The sequence below is a fragment of the Mustela nivalis genome (genome assembly GCF_964662115.1).
Source record: "Mustela nivalis genome assembly, chromosome: 4".
NCBI classification, from domain to species: Eukaryota; Metazoa; Chordata; class Mammalia; order Carnivora; family Mustelidae; genus Mustela; species Mustela nivalis.
In genome coordinates this window covers 95167256-95183960 of record NC_139023.1, presented here as the reverse complement: position 1 = coordinate 95183960, position 16705 = coordinate 95167256, and the positions used below count along the sequence as shown (strand labels likewise).

The window sequence follows — 16705 nt, the reverse complement described above, 5'->3', positions numbered from 1 at the left end:
TTTTATATTTTGTTCTTCCAAAGCTTTATTATTTTTTTTTTTAACATGAGGTATTACCTATTGCAAAGGATCTGATTTAAAAAAATGTCAGTTTAAACTTAATTTTAGGGGCGCATGGGTGACTCAGTGGGTTAAAGCCTCTGCCTTAAGCTCAGGTCATGATCCCAGGATCCTGGGATCGAGTGCCCTCTCCACCCCCAAATCTGGCTCTCTGCTCAGGGGGTAGCCTGCCTCCCCACCCCCCACCCCGCCTGCCTCTCTGCCTACTTGTGATCTCAGTTAAATAAATTTAAAAATTTTTTTTAAATTAACTTAATTTTAAACTCAAGTTATAAAATTTGATTTTTTTAAAAACTATGACTACACAATATTGTTATAATATTACCATAGTATATGCTTCATGAGGGCAGATGTCTGTCTTATTACTGTTATCCCAGTGATATCCCAGCTACAGTGGTCAGATTTTAGTAAATAACTGAACAAATGAATATAGGAATTAATGAATGATAGAATTTCAGAACAGCTTTAAAAAATAGTTCAGATGTGCAAGGTAAACCATCCCACTTTAACTGGAATACTGAAATATAGGGTTGTTGGTTTTTTTTTTTTTTAATTTTTCAGTCAGATTTGCAATCACTCCCAGACATTCTGGAATGAGCAATCAATTTATACGTTTAAAGGTGCTAGCTAAACTGTGTACATTCAAGATAATGGTGGTCTGTTTACATAGTTTATGAATTAATAAATGCGGATGATATTACATAAATTTTATAAATACACTACCTATAGTGAGAATTTGATTATGTTATAGGATTATATTAGGATACTAGATATTTTTAGCTCTAACAGTTTTGGGTGATGGGAATGTAAATCTCCAGAGCAGAAATGAAGACTGGAAGTGAGGGCAATAGGCTTCCATGTCACTTTGAACTCATTCTTTGAGGAACTGTGTGTGGGAATTGGTTCTACTCTGATTGCAGTTAGTTTTATAGTAGTCAATATATGTATACTTTATTGTGGAGGTAGGTTATATATTTCATCATTTCAAAAGTTTACTCCACAGTATTCTTTTTCCTTGTCTGGTATTCTTCTCCAGTTTAAACTTTACAAATGGTGAAAGATGTCTTTTTTATTGTTTGTCCTCAGAATGGCTTCACTCCTTTATACATGGCTGCCCAGGAGAACCACATTGATGTTGTAAAATATCTGCTTGAAAATGGAGCTAATCAGAGCACTGCTACTGAGGTGAGACTGTCAACCCTCAGGTTCAAATTCTCTGATCTCAGTGTCCATGTCCTTTATATCCACCTGTAAAGGATCTCCATTATTTTGTCTAAATGATGCTAGGAATGTTTGTGTTGCTTTTGTCAGCTACAACAGTGACCATGGGTGAATGACCCAGCACACATGGATGAATGAGTTTATGTCTTGATTTGGGATTCATATCGATTTGCTTTTCCATGAGCTCATGTTTCCATCCATTTGCTGTTCTCTGGGTTTGGGGATCTTGTATATTATTCTAAAATTCGATGACAGTAAATTCTACGGATCTCTTTTCATCGGTATTTTATCTTTTAGGATCCAATTCAGTTCTTTAAAGGAATAATTTTTAATGATCAGAAATGATTCATGGGTATTTGTATGAGCATGATTTTATGAATTCGTATTTTTCTGAAGCACAAATTATGGCATGTGGTTGTGTGACTGTGATTACAGCAACAAGGAAATAAAATGTTCAAAGTCAATTCAGTATCAACATATTCAGGAAATCTAGACATAAGAAGGAGTTAGAATGGGCCAACTTAGAACATCACTTTCCTTTACCTATGCATGTCCTCCAGTAAACAGAACTTGCTTTCTTATTTTCCTTCCCTTTTTTTGTGTGTGTTGGCAGATTAAGGAACAAGTTCAGGGGTTGCTTAGAACAGTGATTTTTTAGCGATGCTCCAGAAACCCTTGAGTTTGAAGAAATTGCTTCAAGGGGCCACCCAGAAGACTGGAAGTGGGTGACACAGAAGAGCAGAGAAAAGAGTTCCACGGGGCCATGCCTCTCCTCACCCCTTTCCGCCAGACATGCAGGCTTTGATTTTCCTTTTCCACATCTGTGCCACCACTGATAAAACTTTAAAACTTCTGACCTAAAGTGAAAGATGACTGATAGACACTTGTCACCCAGAAACTAACTTGATAATTATTAATGTCTGATATGATTTCCTTTCTGAACAATTAAGGCTTTCGGTGAAATAAACATGGATTCCCTCCTACCCTGCTGTCTGGGAAGAAATCATTGTAAACTATTTCCAGTCCCTCTGGCAGGAAACTTTTTATGGAGCCAATGGCAATAACTTTCTGACAGCTTATTCTCATTAGTTAAAGACAAAATTCCAAGTAATCACTATTAATGGGACCATGTTTCTTTTTCGCTTGTGTTTGGAAAACAGAACTACCCAATGTAAAATGACTTCAAGTTCTCTATTTAGCACATACAGATTTTATACTCTTACACATGGTACAGTGTGATTTTTATGTTCAGGGCCATTTTTTCCCCCTAAGACCCTAATTATGTCAATGAATAACATGTGAATATCTTCAGGCAAAGCTTCAGTAACTGTATGAGACTTTCTCTCTGTATCAGGACCACAGAAAAATGTACCAAAATAAGGAAATCTGTGTTTATTTTATTTTATTGAATGCAGAATCACTTCCCAGAGGAACCTTGACACTACAGAGTTCATCTGTTCACCATATAGCCTTATTATTTCCAGCATATGGTTTGGGGAAATTCAGCTTGCTGGTAGTCTTAGCTGTCTCAAGGCTCCTTGGGTCTAGACCTCTGGAGCATTTTAGTCTGGTTCCAAAAATAGCCCTTTATGTACATTGTATCAGAGGAGGCCATGTTACATTGTGATTCGCAGAAAACTAAAACCCTCTCTGAGTTCTAAACAAAAATGCTGCTTTTGCAAGTGACTCATATGAGGTTTTTGAATCCTACCTTAGACATGTGGATGCCTGGTTTTATTTCATATTTTAATATTTAAATAATGACATCTATAAGCTAAGTTGATTAGTCCCCCCTGCTGACTATTATCAAGAAACTATTATCTATCATCAAGAAACATACATATGCATAAACTTCCCCACATTCCCTTTTAGTCTGTCATTCTGTAGAAAACTACTATCCTTACGGGGCTTTATGGCTGATTACGTTTTCTTATTTTGTTGTATTGCCGAACACCTTCTACAGAGGCATTTTCACATGTGTGAATACGCATAAAGAAGACATTTACTCTAACCTGTTAGTAGACCTAATTTGTAAAAATTAATACTAATCAAGACACTGTGACCACTTGAAAAATCAGATAATTATGAGTTATTCAATATGGCAATGAAACCTATGTTTGAAAATAACTAGTTAAATGTTTGAAGTTTCCTGTAATTGTAGCAATCAGCATTGGTAAATAAATGATGAAGAATGAAGCTACTGAATTTTAATACGGGTTTCTTTTTCATAGAGTTAGTTGAGGTACTTGAGAAAATCATTTCAGATATTTACCCTTCCCCCATGAAGTATGGATTAGAATGAAATCATAGTGGTGGACATCCAAAGTTAAGTTCTCTGAGAGGAATCCTCTGTCCCTCCAGTACCATTTTTATAAATGTTTGCTAGCTTCCTTCTTCCTGAGTGTTACCGAAATTGAAGGCTAAAACCTTTTTGATTAGGTTCTGTACTGTCAGCAAATGCATTATTTCAAAGAAAAAACAAATTTCACGCTCTTTGTACATAAACTATCACAGTGTTAGAGTGGATAATCAAATATGTATATGATGATATCTTTCCTCCTTCACAGAGTGCATAATTTGTGCCAAACAAAGTTCTAAATTTAGGCTACTAGTATTACAACACTACATGGTTTACTCTTCCATTCTGTTATGTGATGTGTTTATTTAAAATTCAATTCTTATTAAAATAAATTCAAGTCTTTTTGTGGTAGTGCAATAGGAAATCATTTTACCTCAAAAATCTACAGTTTTGAAAGATTATTGTTGGAAACAAATCGAGTGGTTAGATTATGATAAATTGCTGTTATCCCTAAAATGCAATCGTTAATGTACAATCGTATTACCCTCATCTCTTCTATGAATGGAAACTTCTGAGACTTGTTTTCAAGCTTTTGTGGAGTAAGGGAGGTTTTAACAAAAACAGAGTCTAGCCTATATATAAATTTTTCTCTTTTTTTAGAAGAGGAGCCAAGCACCAATGCAATCACATGAGGGTTTATTTGACAAGCTTAAGCTTGGGCCCAAGTATACCCGACACAGCAGAGCAGGGACTTGGACCCCGAGCCAGATTTCAGTCAGAGGGGTTTTTTGTTGTTGTTGTTTTGTTTTTTTTTTTAATTTTTAATTTTTTATAAACATATAATGAGTTTTTAAAAGCAGAGTAGGGGTGGGTGAGGACAAAAGGGGTGTTCAGAAGGGCTCTCAGGGTAAAGAAGACTGTCAGGATATTGAGGGCCTGGTTACTATCAAGCCAAGGCCGTTTTTCCCTTTAATGAGGCACTAGAGTGAAGACAATTGGGAGTTTCCTGGTGGAATGTCACATTCTTGCTATCAAGCGTCCTTGTTAGTGAGATTTGGGTTTAGAAGAAATTTTGCTTTATTTACTTTTCCTTCTACCACAGCCTCCTTCAGTTTTGTTTATGGAGGGGAGGATGACATTAGGGCTTAAGGAACTAAGTTATTTGTCTCTGGAAATTGGGCTAGACTTGAGGTGGCTACAGCCTTGTTTTTCTTGGCCTCCACATATCTAAATTATCTAAATAATATAAAATTCAACTAAATGCAAAATTAATGAATTAGCCTTACTTACCAAAAGGTTTTAGATTACATTATATCCCAAAGTTGTCAAATTAATTGGCGATAGACCATTCCATTGATAGTTATCGTTCTCCCCAATCAATGTAGAGATATTTAGTAACTTGCATAGTTTATCACATAATTTATTTCCCTGTCTTGGCTACCATATCTTTGATTGTCAATCAGACTTGTATTCCATTATCTCTACCCTTTCCATCTTTTCCTTTCTATAAGGTGGTCTTACTTAAGTTTGTTCTATTTTCCCATTCTCAACATACATTTAAGCACCTCTTATTATGCACAGTATGCTTTGTAAGGGAATGCAGATGTTTTTCAAGATATGTAGAATAGAAACTAAGAAAACAATCCGATGAAGCCAGTCATAGTATGGTGAATGACTGATTGTCAGTTGCTTTAATCTTTTTAAAATCAGTTTCAGGGGTAGAATGTAGTGATTCATCAGTTGCACGTAACACTCAGCACTCATTACATCAAGTGCCCTCCTTAATACCCATCACCCAGTTGTCCCATCTCCCCCGACCTCTCCTCCAGCAGCCCTAGTTTGTTTCCTAGGATTGTCTCCTTCCCTATTTTCGTCTTACTTTATTTTTCCTTCGCTTCCCCTATGTTCATCTGTTTTGTTTCTTAAATTCCATATCTGAGTGAAATCATATGGTATTTGTCTTTCTCTGATTGACTTATTTCCCTTAGCATAATACCCTCTAGTTCCATCCATATCATTGCAAATGGCAAGATTTTATTCTTTTTGATGGCTGAGTGATGTTCTATGGTGTGTGTGTGTACATAGTGTACATACCACCTTCTCTTTATCTATTCATCTGTCAATGGATCTCTGAGCTCTTTCCATATTTCGACTATTGTGGACATTGCTGCTATAAACTTTGGGGTGCCTGTTCCCCTTCGAATCACTAGGTTTGTATCCTTTGGATAAATGCTTCATAGTGCAATTGCTAGGTCATAGGGTAGCTCTGTTTTTAACTTTTTAATGAACCTCCATGCTGTTTCCAGAATAGCTGCATCAGTTTGCATTCCCACCAGCAGTGTAAGAGGGTTCCCCTTTCTCTGCATCCTTGCCAATGTCTGTTGTTTTCCTGAGTTGTTAATTTTAGCCATGCTTTAATCTACATGGTAGTATTTCATCCTTTTGCATTTCTTCTCTATCTTAATTATTATTTTAAACATTAGAGGCATTGCTGAGAGTTGAATCTCATGCTTCCAAAAGTGAATGGAAAATTTTTTCTTCTTCCATTTTACTAGGATGGCTTCACGCCACTCGCGGTGGCGCTCCAGCAAGGACACAACCAGGCAGTGGCCATCCTCTTAGAGAATGATACCAAAGGGAAAGTGAGGCTGCCAGCTCTGCATATTGCAGCTAGGAAAGATGACACCAAATCCGCTGCCCTCCTGCTTCAGAACGATCACAACGCTGACGTACAATCCAAGGTAAAAGCTGAACGCATTTGTGGAAAGGACCTCTTCAGCTGCCAGGTTCCTCCTGGGGGATGATAAAGAAGTAGGCCATGGTGATAATGCAAAATTACTTCCGGTTATCGAAAGAGATAAATTACTTCCAGAGGTATTTCAAAAAGAAGGGGGCTGCCTATTGGGTAGAGTAACAAGAAGAATTTTTAAGATAATTTTCTTTTAAAATGAGGTTCAGCTTTTTTAGAAATCTGTGTATTTATTCTCTTTGTAATCAAAAATAATAGAAGCAGAATTTTAGAGCGATAACATTGTTTTGTGTAGTGTTACGGATGTCTTTTCTCAGGAGGATGTATTTTGGCATGTTGAAACAATGTATCCAACTGCAGCCAGCAGATTGACTGTTTCCTTAATTTTGCTCTGTGTAATATCTTCCCTCTTTTTCCCACACAACACTGCTTCAGATGATGGTGAATAGGACAACTGAGGTACAGTATTACGGTTATACCAAAATATATCTTGATTTTATTGATTTTAGTTTTTTGCCCAATTAGGATAAATGCTCACTAATTCATACTAATGATTGGAATTTCCATTAGTAGGAAATTAATTTAAAAACTTTTCTCATAATTAAGGGAAATGAATAGTTCAAAAAATTTAATGTGACATATATCAGAAGCTATTTTATCAGTGTAGCTATTTAAGTAGCTTATAAGAATAGAGCATAAAATGAAACTCTTCCTTAATACGTGTTTTCTGAGTGAGCTTTATTATTAAATACTATTTTGCCAGTAAGAAATATGACCTTCTCTTAATGAGATTTCTCAGGCTCGAGTTTAGCAAAGTGAAATTTAAGGAGGTTTCTTTGCCACTGTTTTATTCTTTTATCTCCTTACAGTTGCCCTTTTTTCCCATATTTTTTTAACTACTTTGTATGTAATCAATAGTGGTAATTGAGAGTATCATGATCAGAACATTTGCTTTTATCTCTCTAAGTCTTAATAGTACTTGATATGATATCATCTATTTTCCACATACCAGAGTAAGTCACATCGATCACCAGGAACATTCAGTGCAGAAGCTTTTCTGTATTTGTGTGTGTGTGTGTGTGTGTGTGTGTGTGTGTGTTTAGCAGCCTCTCCTTGACCATTGCCAAAAGAGGCATTAACACAAACATCGTTGAAAGCATATTGTAAAAATAAACCTGTATTCAAAGACAAGTGACTGTGTAGGTTGATTTTCACTTTTTTGAGGGGACTCTTAGACTAACATCTTATGATCACTGGGTTATGGACCTGGAGAGGTTTTGAGCATTCATTTAACTTTTACTGAGAGTAGTGTATTTCTAGAACTAATATCATGTTTATTAAAAAATTTACCTATTGATAAGATGTGAATATATGTGATATAGGTGCAAATACTTGAGTTAGTCTTATTATTTCTTCTGTCCCATATCTGTGCATGGAACTTAGGACATAGATTTAAAAAAACAAAAAAGAAACCAATTTCTTGGTGCCCAATTTCTTGCTCAAGACTGGAATCATATAAATTGATATCTTAATTACTGATTTTAATACCTTTAATTTTTAGGTGATTTTTGGTGATTGTTTAAGAGGTATTTTTGACAGCAATTTTGGCTCTAAATATTGTGTTGAAAGCAGCAGTTTGGGGAGATTTGTACTGAGTTAGAAATATTTCTTTGTCACAATAGAGTGACAAAGAGGGGAACCCTTCCACCGATACCCCTGTAGAAAGGTGAACTGAGCTTCCTACCTTCATGGTAATCAGGCAAGAGTTCTTCAGGGAGGCTTATACAAGCTTTGTGTTGGTTGGTCAAAAGTCAGAGTCTGAGCCATCATCACAGATGGCTGACGAGGCTGTGTCACATAATAAATTGGTTTATTTTTGCAAATAAGAAAAATAATTTGAAAATGATTCACTAGCAATCACTGTGTTGCCCCTCCCCCCCGGAATTAAATTGTAACTTAAAAGATAGACTTACATTCAGCATATGTCTGGATGACAGGAAATATCAAGATAAAAATGAAAAACTTCTAGTCAATTACTTCTTAAAATACAAAAATTTGACATTTTATAAAATAACAGTCTGGTTGTAAACTGATTTTTCCCTCCATTTTGACATGAATATTTGGTATCACATAGACACAAAACTATCTTTACCACAAGTGTGGGATTTTGACTGATAGTTACTATTCTTATTTTGTGTCCTGGTTCTCTATAGTCAGAAATTATTTGCAACTAATTCAGTTGATTGCACAGAGGATTTTCTATTACCTAAGATATCTGAATGCTTATTTAGGACATTTGAAAAGCAAAGTCACTGAAAACTGTTTATCAAATGAATAGGAAAATAATGGTTGTGATTTAGATAATATTTTTCTTAAAAACAGTGTATATAAATCAAATTTCATTTCAAATGAGAGGGACTGATACAAAATAACTTCAGAACTGCAGGGTTTGAGATCCAGTTCTGTAACAATAGTCTTTATTAACAATAACCTATCATCTTTTATTGAGTAAAGAAAATGATGAAATTATGGTGCGCAGGGAGAATACATGTTTGCATACTTTAATAATAAAAAGAGTTAATATACATCTATTGTGAAAATGGCAACAATTTCTAACCAAATTTCATCAGAAAAAGAAATGAAAGGAAGTATAATTTTCTTCCATGAAGATTTTCAGACTTATTTTTTAAACATTCTGAGAGTAAACAGTTCTCTAATGGCTATGTAATTGATTTAACCTGCTTATTTTATTTCATAACAATCTTGTTAAAATTTGTTTTAATTAACATTCAAAATTTCGATTGGCTGACTTTTTTTCTTTATTTGATATTTACATTGATGCCAGGTATATTGTTTAGTTTTTGTTTTTTAACTTTTTTTCATTGTAACAACCTCTTCTCACTAAGCATAGTTGTTAAAGAAGACAGAAGTATGACGGTGTAAATGATGTGGAACAAATAGTGTATCCTCTATAAGAGTTTCTCACATTTTCATAGCTTCAAAGGCACAATGCCAGCTAATGCTGTTTGTTGTTGTTGTTTTGTTGTTTTTATTAAAAAGCCCTGAGCAAAACAAAACAATAGTTTTGAGTCTTTCTCTGGAGAAAATTTTTTTACTCATAATTACTTTAATCCAATGGCTGAAACTTTATGGTTTAATCATATTCTGATTTTCTCTAAATTTAAACCAACCCAAGAAACAAATTGTTGTGTATAAACAATAAATCTTGTAAGCAGATAAATCATTAAGCTAATTAGAGATAATGTTGCCAAGAAATGCAGGGTATTTATTTACCTGCTTATTTTGTTAGTTATTTACTACCTTATTGCACTAAAATTTGAAGAGCCTTATTAAAGCAATTATTATCTGGTATTGCTCACATACTAGGTAAACAACTACCATGAGATTTTCTTCACTAATCCAGGGACTGCGACATATGGAGGTGAAATGCTTTACTGACTGTCATTTTCTTTGCTTTCCATAGAGTGGTTTTACCCCTTTGCACATTGCCGCCCACTATGGAAATGTCAACGTGGCAACTCTTCTTCTAAATCGGGGAGCTGCTGTGGACTTTACAGCTAGGGTATGGATTAAAATAGCTTCTCATTTTAGATAGCAGTGAATGGACATTATACTAAAGTAAAAATGGAAAATAGTAATAGCTTGTTTCTTTTTCCTTGTCTGGATCTGTGCTGGATTTATTAGATTTTTCATTTTTTTTTTCTTTGAATCACATGAAGTCATCCTGACCAAATAAGTGAAAAATAAGAATGTATTAGTTCACACATACATGCTCTCATTTTTCTCATATTTTGATAGGGATTACATTGAATATGTAGATTGCTTTGGGTAGCATAGACATTTTATAATATTTGTTCCCTTCAGGCTCTCCAAGTCTTCTATTCTTTTTAGATTTTATTTATTTATTTCACAGAGATCACAAGTAGGCAGAGAGGCAGGCGGGGGGCGGGGGTGTTGCGGGGGAGCAGGCTCCCTGCTGAGCAGAGAGCCCCATGTGGGGCTCGATCCCAGGACTCTGGGATCATGACCTGAGCTGAAGGCAGAGGCTTTAACCCACTGAGCCACCCAGGCACCCTTCACTCCATGTCTTCTGTTCGGGAATTTTAATCTATTTGCATTTAATTATTGATAAAAAGGATTTAATATTGCCCTTTTGTTAATTGTTTTCTACTTGTCTTGTAGCTCTTCTTCTCTCTTTTCCTCTCTTGCTCTCTTCCTTTATGATTTGTTGACTTTTGGTATTATTATACTTTGATACGTTTTTCTTTTATTTTGTGTAACTTGTATAGTTTTTTGTTTTTTGTTTTTTTTCCGTGCGTGGTTATCTTGGGGCTTACATAAAAATTTTATAGTTTTAACACTTTATTTTAAGCTGGAAACAATTTCAATTGCATTTAAAAAGTTTAATTTCCTTCTCCCACTTTATGTTACCACAGTTGACATCTTTTCATATTGTATGTTTTAATATATTTTTTAATTTGGTTATTTTTAATACGTTTTGACATGTTATACTAGAATTAAAAGTGATTCACCTACTTAAAAAGTGATGTGGAATAAATAGCATATTTATTTGTGGCAGTTAAGGAGGATATTTATTCTGACATCAGTGTGAGTAGTTATATTTAAAGATCACTCCATGAATCATGAATGAGCAACACAAGTCAATCAATCATTAAACTGTTAGAACGTTAAGTATCAAATGTATAAATACATTTATACAGTGTTTTAATGATTATGGGGCACATAATTTGACCAAAAATGTTTTTAGTGAATTGAGAGTTTGCCCATGTAGTCTTACCAAAATACATAACAAGACATCATGTTGCATTATATATTTAATGGTAAGCTTTCACTGGAAAGAATTCACTTACATGATAATTACAAAACACTGTACTTAATATAAATCAGTAAATGCAATATTTGAATATTTGTAAAATTTTGACATGCAAAAAGTCAGGCACATAGTCTTGCCATAATGATGACAGAGAGTAGCTCATAAAGTAAACAACTATAATTCCTATATATGGTGTTTTGCCTGAGAAGGCTTCTGTCCTGAAACTATGTTGAGCTATTTTCGAGTTGTTTTTCATACTGAATTATTCTGAAGAAGGTGTTTTTAAGAATCATTTTTCCAATGGTTATTGAATATGTATATTTGTATTCTATTTTGAAGCAAAGGAAACTTGAAGATCCTGGAATTTTCAGGGCCTGGATACTGTAACAAAAAAGATATAGACTTTGACTAGGGCTCTGTCCTAAGTAGAATTTGACATTTTTTTCTTATGTCAAAGCACTCCCTTTGTCTCTTGACAATGTGTACAGAGTAATGTGTATATTCAATACATATGTTATAGGCACGGACTAACTTAGTTATGTAGTTTCATTCCATTTTTCATCCTCTAACTATAGTGCTCAGTGGTTTGTGTGCTTTTTTGTCCCTTAAAAATCAAAGACATTGGAACTTTTTAGTAACCTCGAATCAAATGACGACATGGGTCTCAGCCTTACTTTGCGCCCACTAACAGAGTCTTCACCGTCATGCCCTGTCATACCCAACATGCTCTTGTTTGGTCTTTCCATGGTGTAGAATGGAATCACTCCTCTGCATGTGGCTTCCAAAAGGGGAAACACAAACATGGTGAAGCTCTTACTGGATCGTGGTGGTCAGATCGATGCCAAAACTAGGGTGAGTGTCTCTGTTCTTTCAATTTCCTACCATTTTTGTCTTTGTATTCTTTAAGCAGGCACCTTAAAATAGCAGTCCTGAAATATAAGCAATGTGTTTTCAAGGAAATTGCTTTCTTGGATTCGATTTAAATTTCATACAATATTTAAAGGTTTCTTATTGTCAAGTGGAATTAATATTTGCTCAGAAGTGTTGGGGAAACAGAATGCTAGGCACTCAATGAGACAGTTTTTCAAGTCCTTGGTTATTTTGGGTAACAAAGATGAAAAATTGAACTGAAGTTTCTCTGATTATTATTAGCTTTACATTTCTAAAACCCAAACACAAAAGCCTATGTTATGCTGTGAGGATGTGGCTTTTACCTAAATACAAGGATACATGTTGATAATCTTTTGCTTCTAATTTTCTAATTTTTAAATCATTTTCCTTAAGTGATTATCCTATACTGTCCTGAGCAGGAGATCTGCTATGTGCTTACAGAACAAAGGCATCTGGTTATTTTTTCCTTTAATTTTATTTATTTAGAGAGAATGAGAGAAGGAGAGAGCATGAGAGAGGGGGTGGTCAAAGGGAGAAGCAGACACCCTGACAAGCAGGGAGTCCAATGTGGGACTTGATCCCAGGACTCCAGGATCATGACCTTAGCCGAAGGAAGTCGCCCTACCAGCTGAGCCACCCAGGCACCCAAGGCAGATGTCTGGTTATTATGTTGCATCTTTACTCATTCCAGTTTGATAAGAGGCAGGGCCCTTTATTCATTTCAAATTTGTCAAGAAGAATATAAATCTAAGTTTTATATACTGCCAATAAATAGATGATAAGATAGGCTGGAGAAGATCATTGTTCAGAGTTTGGCCTCTGAAGGCAGACTACCTGATTTCAAATTTACTTCTACTACTTACTAGATATAGGATATTGGCAGTTTACTTATTACCTCCTCTGAACATAGGCTGATATTGGTACCTATCTCATATGGTTGTATGAAGATTAACTCTTAGATATTATTATTTATCTTTTTGAAAGTGGGTTGGTCAATTACTTAGCTCTTCATAATTTTTTATTATGTTAATGACATTATATGTAGTTACTTCCTTAAACATTAAATTGGTACTTCAGTATTAGTTCCCTGGAATAGATTTGGTTAATTATAGACCAGCAAAACTTTAAACATTCTTATAATGTGAACAGTTTGAAGTATATGGTGTGAGAAGTCTGTAAAAGATAGTGATAGGATATGTCCCTTGTGATATTTTATCTTCACTGTTTAATCCTGGGACTTTATATTCTCATAGTCACAAGGCTAAGCATCAAATCTAGTTCCTTTGCAAATCTTAAGGATAGTGAGTGTTTTTATTTAATAAGCCTTATCATCTTTGAGCTTCTGGGGACTATACCAGTCCCAGACTATAAATTCTTTTTTTTTTTTTTTTAAGATTTTTTTTATTTGAGAGTGAGAGGGCATGTACACATGCACACAAGTGTGGGGAGGAGCGGAAGGGGAGGGAGAGAATCTTAAGCAGACTCCCTGCTGAGAGCCAAGCCAGTCCGCAGGGCTGGATCCCAGGACCCTGAGATCATAACCTCAGCCAAAATCAAGAGTTAGACACCTAACCAACTGTGCCACCCATATGCCCCTATAAATTCTGGTTTTTAATGACCTTGGGAAACGTTGTTTTCATAATCTCACTTCTCTAAGACGTTTGGTCCAGAACATCTATGTCATATTATCAGGTGGGAGCTCTGGAGTGGTTTGCTTTGTCTGTCAAGATCTTTATTGTACTGTCTGCTGTCTTTGCATCAGAGTTTCTTATGATTTCTACCCTTTGCTTTGTTGGCATGCCTTTTCCCTGCTGTGCTGTAGGTATGCAGAATTGGAACAATTATGCACAATGCTTCATGTTCTGCCTACTTGTTCTTCATGCTTAAAGGAAAGAGTTTCTTTGCTTCCTCTTTTAAGTTTATTACTAACGTAATGTCTCCCTTACCTATTTCTATTGAGACTCTCTAATGATTGAGAGTACCAGTGTAAAGAAAGCACTTGGTAAATGCAACAGAATTTTATCTTGGCCAGTGTCTTAAGGGTCCACATTATTCTTATTAATATTTTTCTGGTATATTCATTCATTTTTGAGACAATTTATTTTTTTTTTATCATTGCAGTAGATACTTAGTTCTGTAAAATATGTTTAATTTGCATGGCCTACAAACATTTGCATATGTAATTTAAGTCTAACTCCAAATAGGCAGTGCATTTTCATAAAAAAAATACTAAGAAAAAAAAAATAAGATATGGAGAAAAATAGAGTCTTATGCTAGTTCTGCCATTAAATAATTGTCATTAAGCAAGTTAATCAAATGTAAGCCTTGTTTCCTTCTGTGAAGGGAATATTTGGGCTGTATTTCATCCAGTGTAGCCTTTAGATATACAAATAAATTGTATTTCATTCAAGAATTTATAAAGCAAAAATTTTATAATTGTATACATTGTGTGTACATTGTTTATTTATTCCTTAAATGTAAGTTAAAGTACTTCCTTGTCTCTTAAGGAGTAAGATTTTAAAAGCAGTTGGATTCTTTTAATTCTGTTTGTAACTAAAATACAAGTATAATACTTTATTATTAAAACAGAGGAATCTGGTTAGCTTTTTCTTTTGTCTTTTGAAAATATATTTTAATATAGAAAAATTTTACATTTACTTTTTGACTATCTTTTTAGGTAGTACAATAGAGCTTCTATATAAGGAATTAAAAATAATATTTTTCTTTATTTTTTTTTATAATAGGGGTCTCAGTTTACCTTAGCAACCATATTAGTCATAAACATTCTGAATCTAGTATATTATATCAAGAATTTTCCACTTGATCTTCTCATTATTTTTCTCAGTTAAAAGGTTATCATTATCTGGAGAAAAGCAAGATATTTAGAGGATTAGAGGTAATTAAAAAAAAATCTTCCCCACTGTTTCTTCCCTACTTCTACCAGCACTTTGTCAATCACTGAGAGACATTTTGCATCTAGTTGACATTCTCACCATTGACTAGGATCTGGTGTGAAACAGACATTTTCACCAGAGCTCTGGTTTTTCTGGTGTTTGAAAAACCCCATTTTAATGTTAAAACAGACTTCATAGCTAGTTGGAAATGATATTATTAATCCAATTTTTATTAAGAGCATTATTCTTTTTTATTTTTAATCTTATATATTATTTAAATGTGGAGATACTCCATATAAGGTTAAAATATTGAAATACATGTTGCGGTGCAAACAATACAAGTATATAAAAACATTAAAAGATGAACAAAAAGCAATATATCAGGAAAAAGAATCACAATAATTAAAGCAGCAGTAGTGTTACTAATTATCGTTGCACGTGATGTTCTAGGCACCCTACTAAGTACTCTACAAATATAATTTTATTTCCTCTTCCTAACAGTTTATGAAGGTTGTGTTAACTGCTTGTTGGAAAATATGGAGGTCTTCATTTGGAAAATGAGACTGCCAAGGGGAAAAATGATTTTCAGAGGACTTATGTCACTTGACCTAGGATACACAGGGTAGTCATTAGCAGAGCCTGTGTTAATATACAGACTTCAGGATACATCTACAATTAAACAGAGACAGAGGAAGGAAAAAGATAAGGAAAGAAATGGTTGTAAAAAGCTCAGGCGATAGATTACCAGCTGGAAAAGTGGCGCCCCTCTCCTGTTGACTGATCTAACCTTTTAAGGATTATCAGCATCATAGTGTGATCTGAACTGATTCTAGTGAGGGGGGCAGAAAAAAAGGAAAGAAAACAAGGAAAGGGGTTCCGGGGGGAAGTAGCCTTCAAATATAGTCTGAAGAATTTAAGTTAAAGATATTGAACAAATCAATATTCCTAAGAGTTAATTTAAAGAATTAAGTAAAAAAGTCCTTGAATACAAAATTTTGATAAGATTTTTTTTTTTTTGCAATAATGAGGTAGTGTAGTTATAGAAAATATCTAAGATCCGTTTACACTGAGCATGTTGGGAGAATTGAATTTGATACAATGTCCATATCCTTTATAAGGGAAATAAATTACATCAGATTTAGAATTAATGTAATCCTTATTACTCTTTGATGTTCATACGGATTTATTAAGTGTCCTCCATATTTTCCTATTGTTATTCTGTGCCGGGAATGGCCAGCAATCCCTGTACCAACAGATGAAAAGATTACTCCAGACTTTACTGTGAAAGAGAGAAGCCAAGGGGATCAGCATTCCGAGAGGAAGACACTTGGTTCTTCTTCACTCTGGCTTTTGTTGGTCCTTCAGGATAATCACAAACCCTTACCCTGTTTCTCAAGCAAGTGATGTGGGTCTTATTGAAACTGGAAGGATCTGTTTATGGGAGAGATAAGATATGCTAATCTGCTTGGTCTATGAACTCTGCTAACCTCAGCCTAAAGGACAATGCATACGTATCTCTTAGAACACAGGGTGGCTGTTTGGGTTCTTAAAGCTTCTGGAAGGCAACTCCCAGGGGCATTCCAACAGCAGAATGGTCACACAGGCCTCAGCATTCCCAAGGCCCATGCTCTTCTCTGAAAGCTTCCCTTGCCCCCAGCAGGTGATGGTTGTAGGTGTTACATTTTAGCAAGCCAGGTATTATGGCTGATTTCATGCTCTACATTAACCCAACAATT

The 16705-nt window shown here is 34.9% G+C and overlaps 1 protein-coding gene across 50 annotated transcripts in view; it reads left to right on the top strand.

Moving 5' to 3' along the window:
- ANK2 (ankyrin 2) overlaps window positions 1–16705 on the top strand; it is a 661731-nt gene that overhangs the window by 517645 nt on the left and 127381 nt on the right. For 40 of the 50 annotated variants that reach the window (XM_082727947.1, XM_082727904.1, XM_082727928.1 and 37 more), the window contains 5 exons: window positions 1147–1245; window positions 6136–6321; window positions 6765–6788; window positions 9814–9912; window positions 11938–12036. In XM_082727947.1, the coding sequence (XP_082584073.1) occupies window positions 1147–1245; window positions 6136–6321; window positions 6765–6788; window positions 9814–9912; window positions 11938–12036 (507 nt within the window). The remainder of the gene's footprint in view (window positions 1–1146; window positions 1246–6135; window positions 6322–6764; window positions 6789–9813; window positions 9913–11937; window positions 12037–16705) is intronic. The other 10 variants (XM_082727940.1, XM_082727944.1, XM_082727909.1 and 7 more) reach the window with 1 other exon arrangement.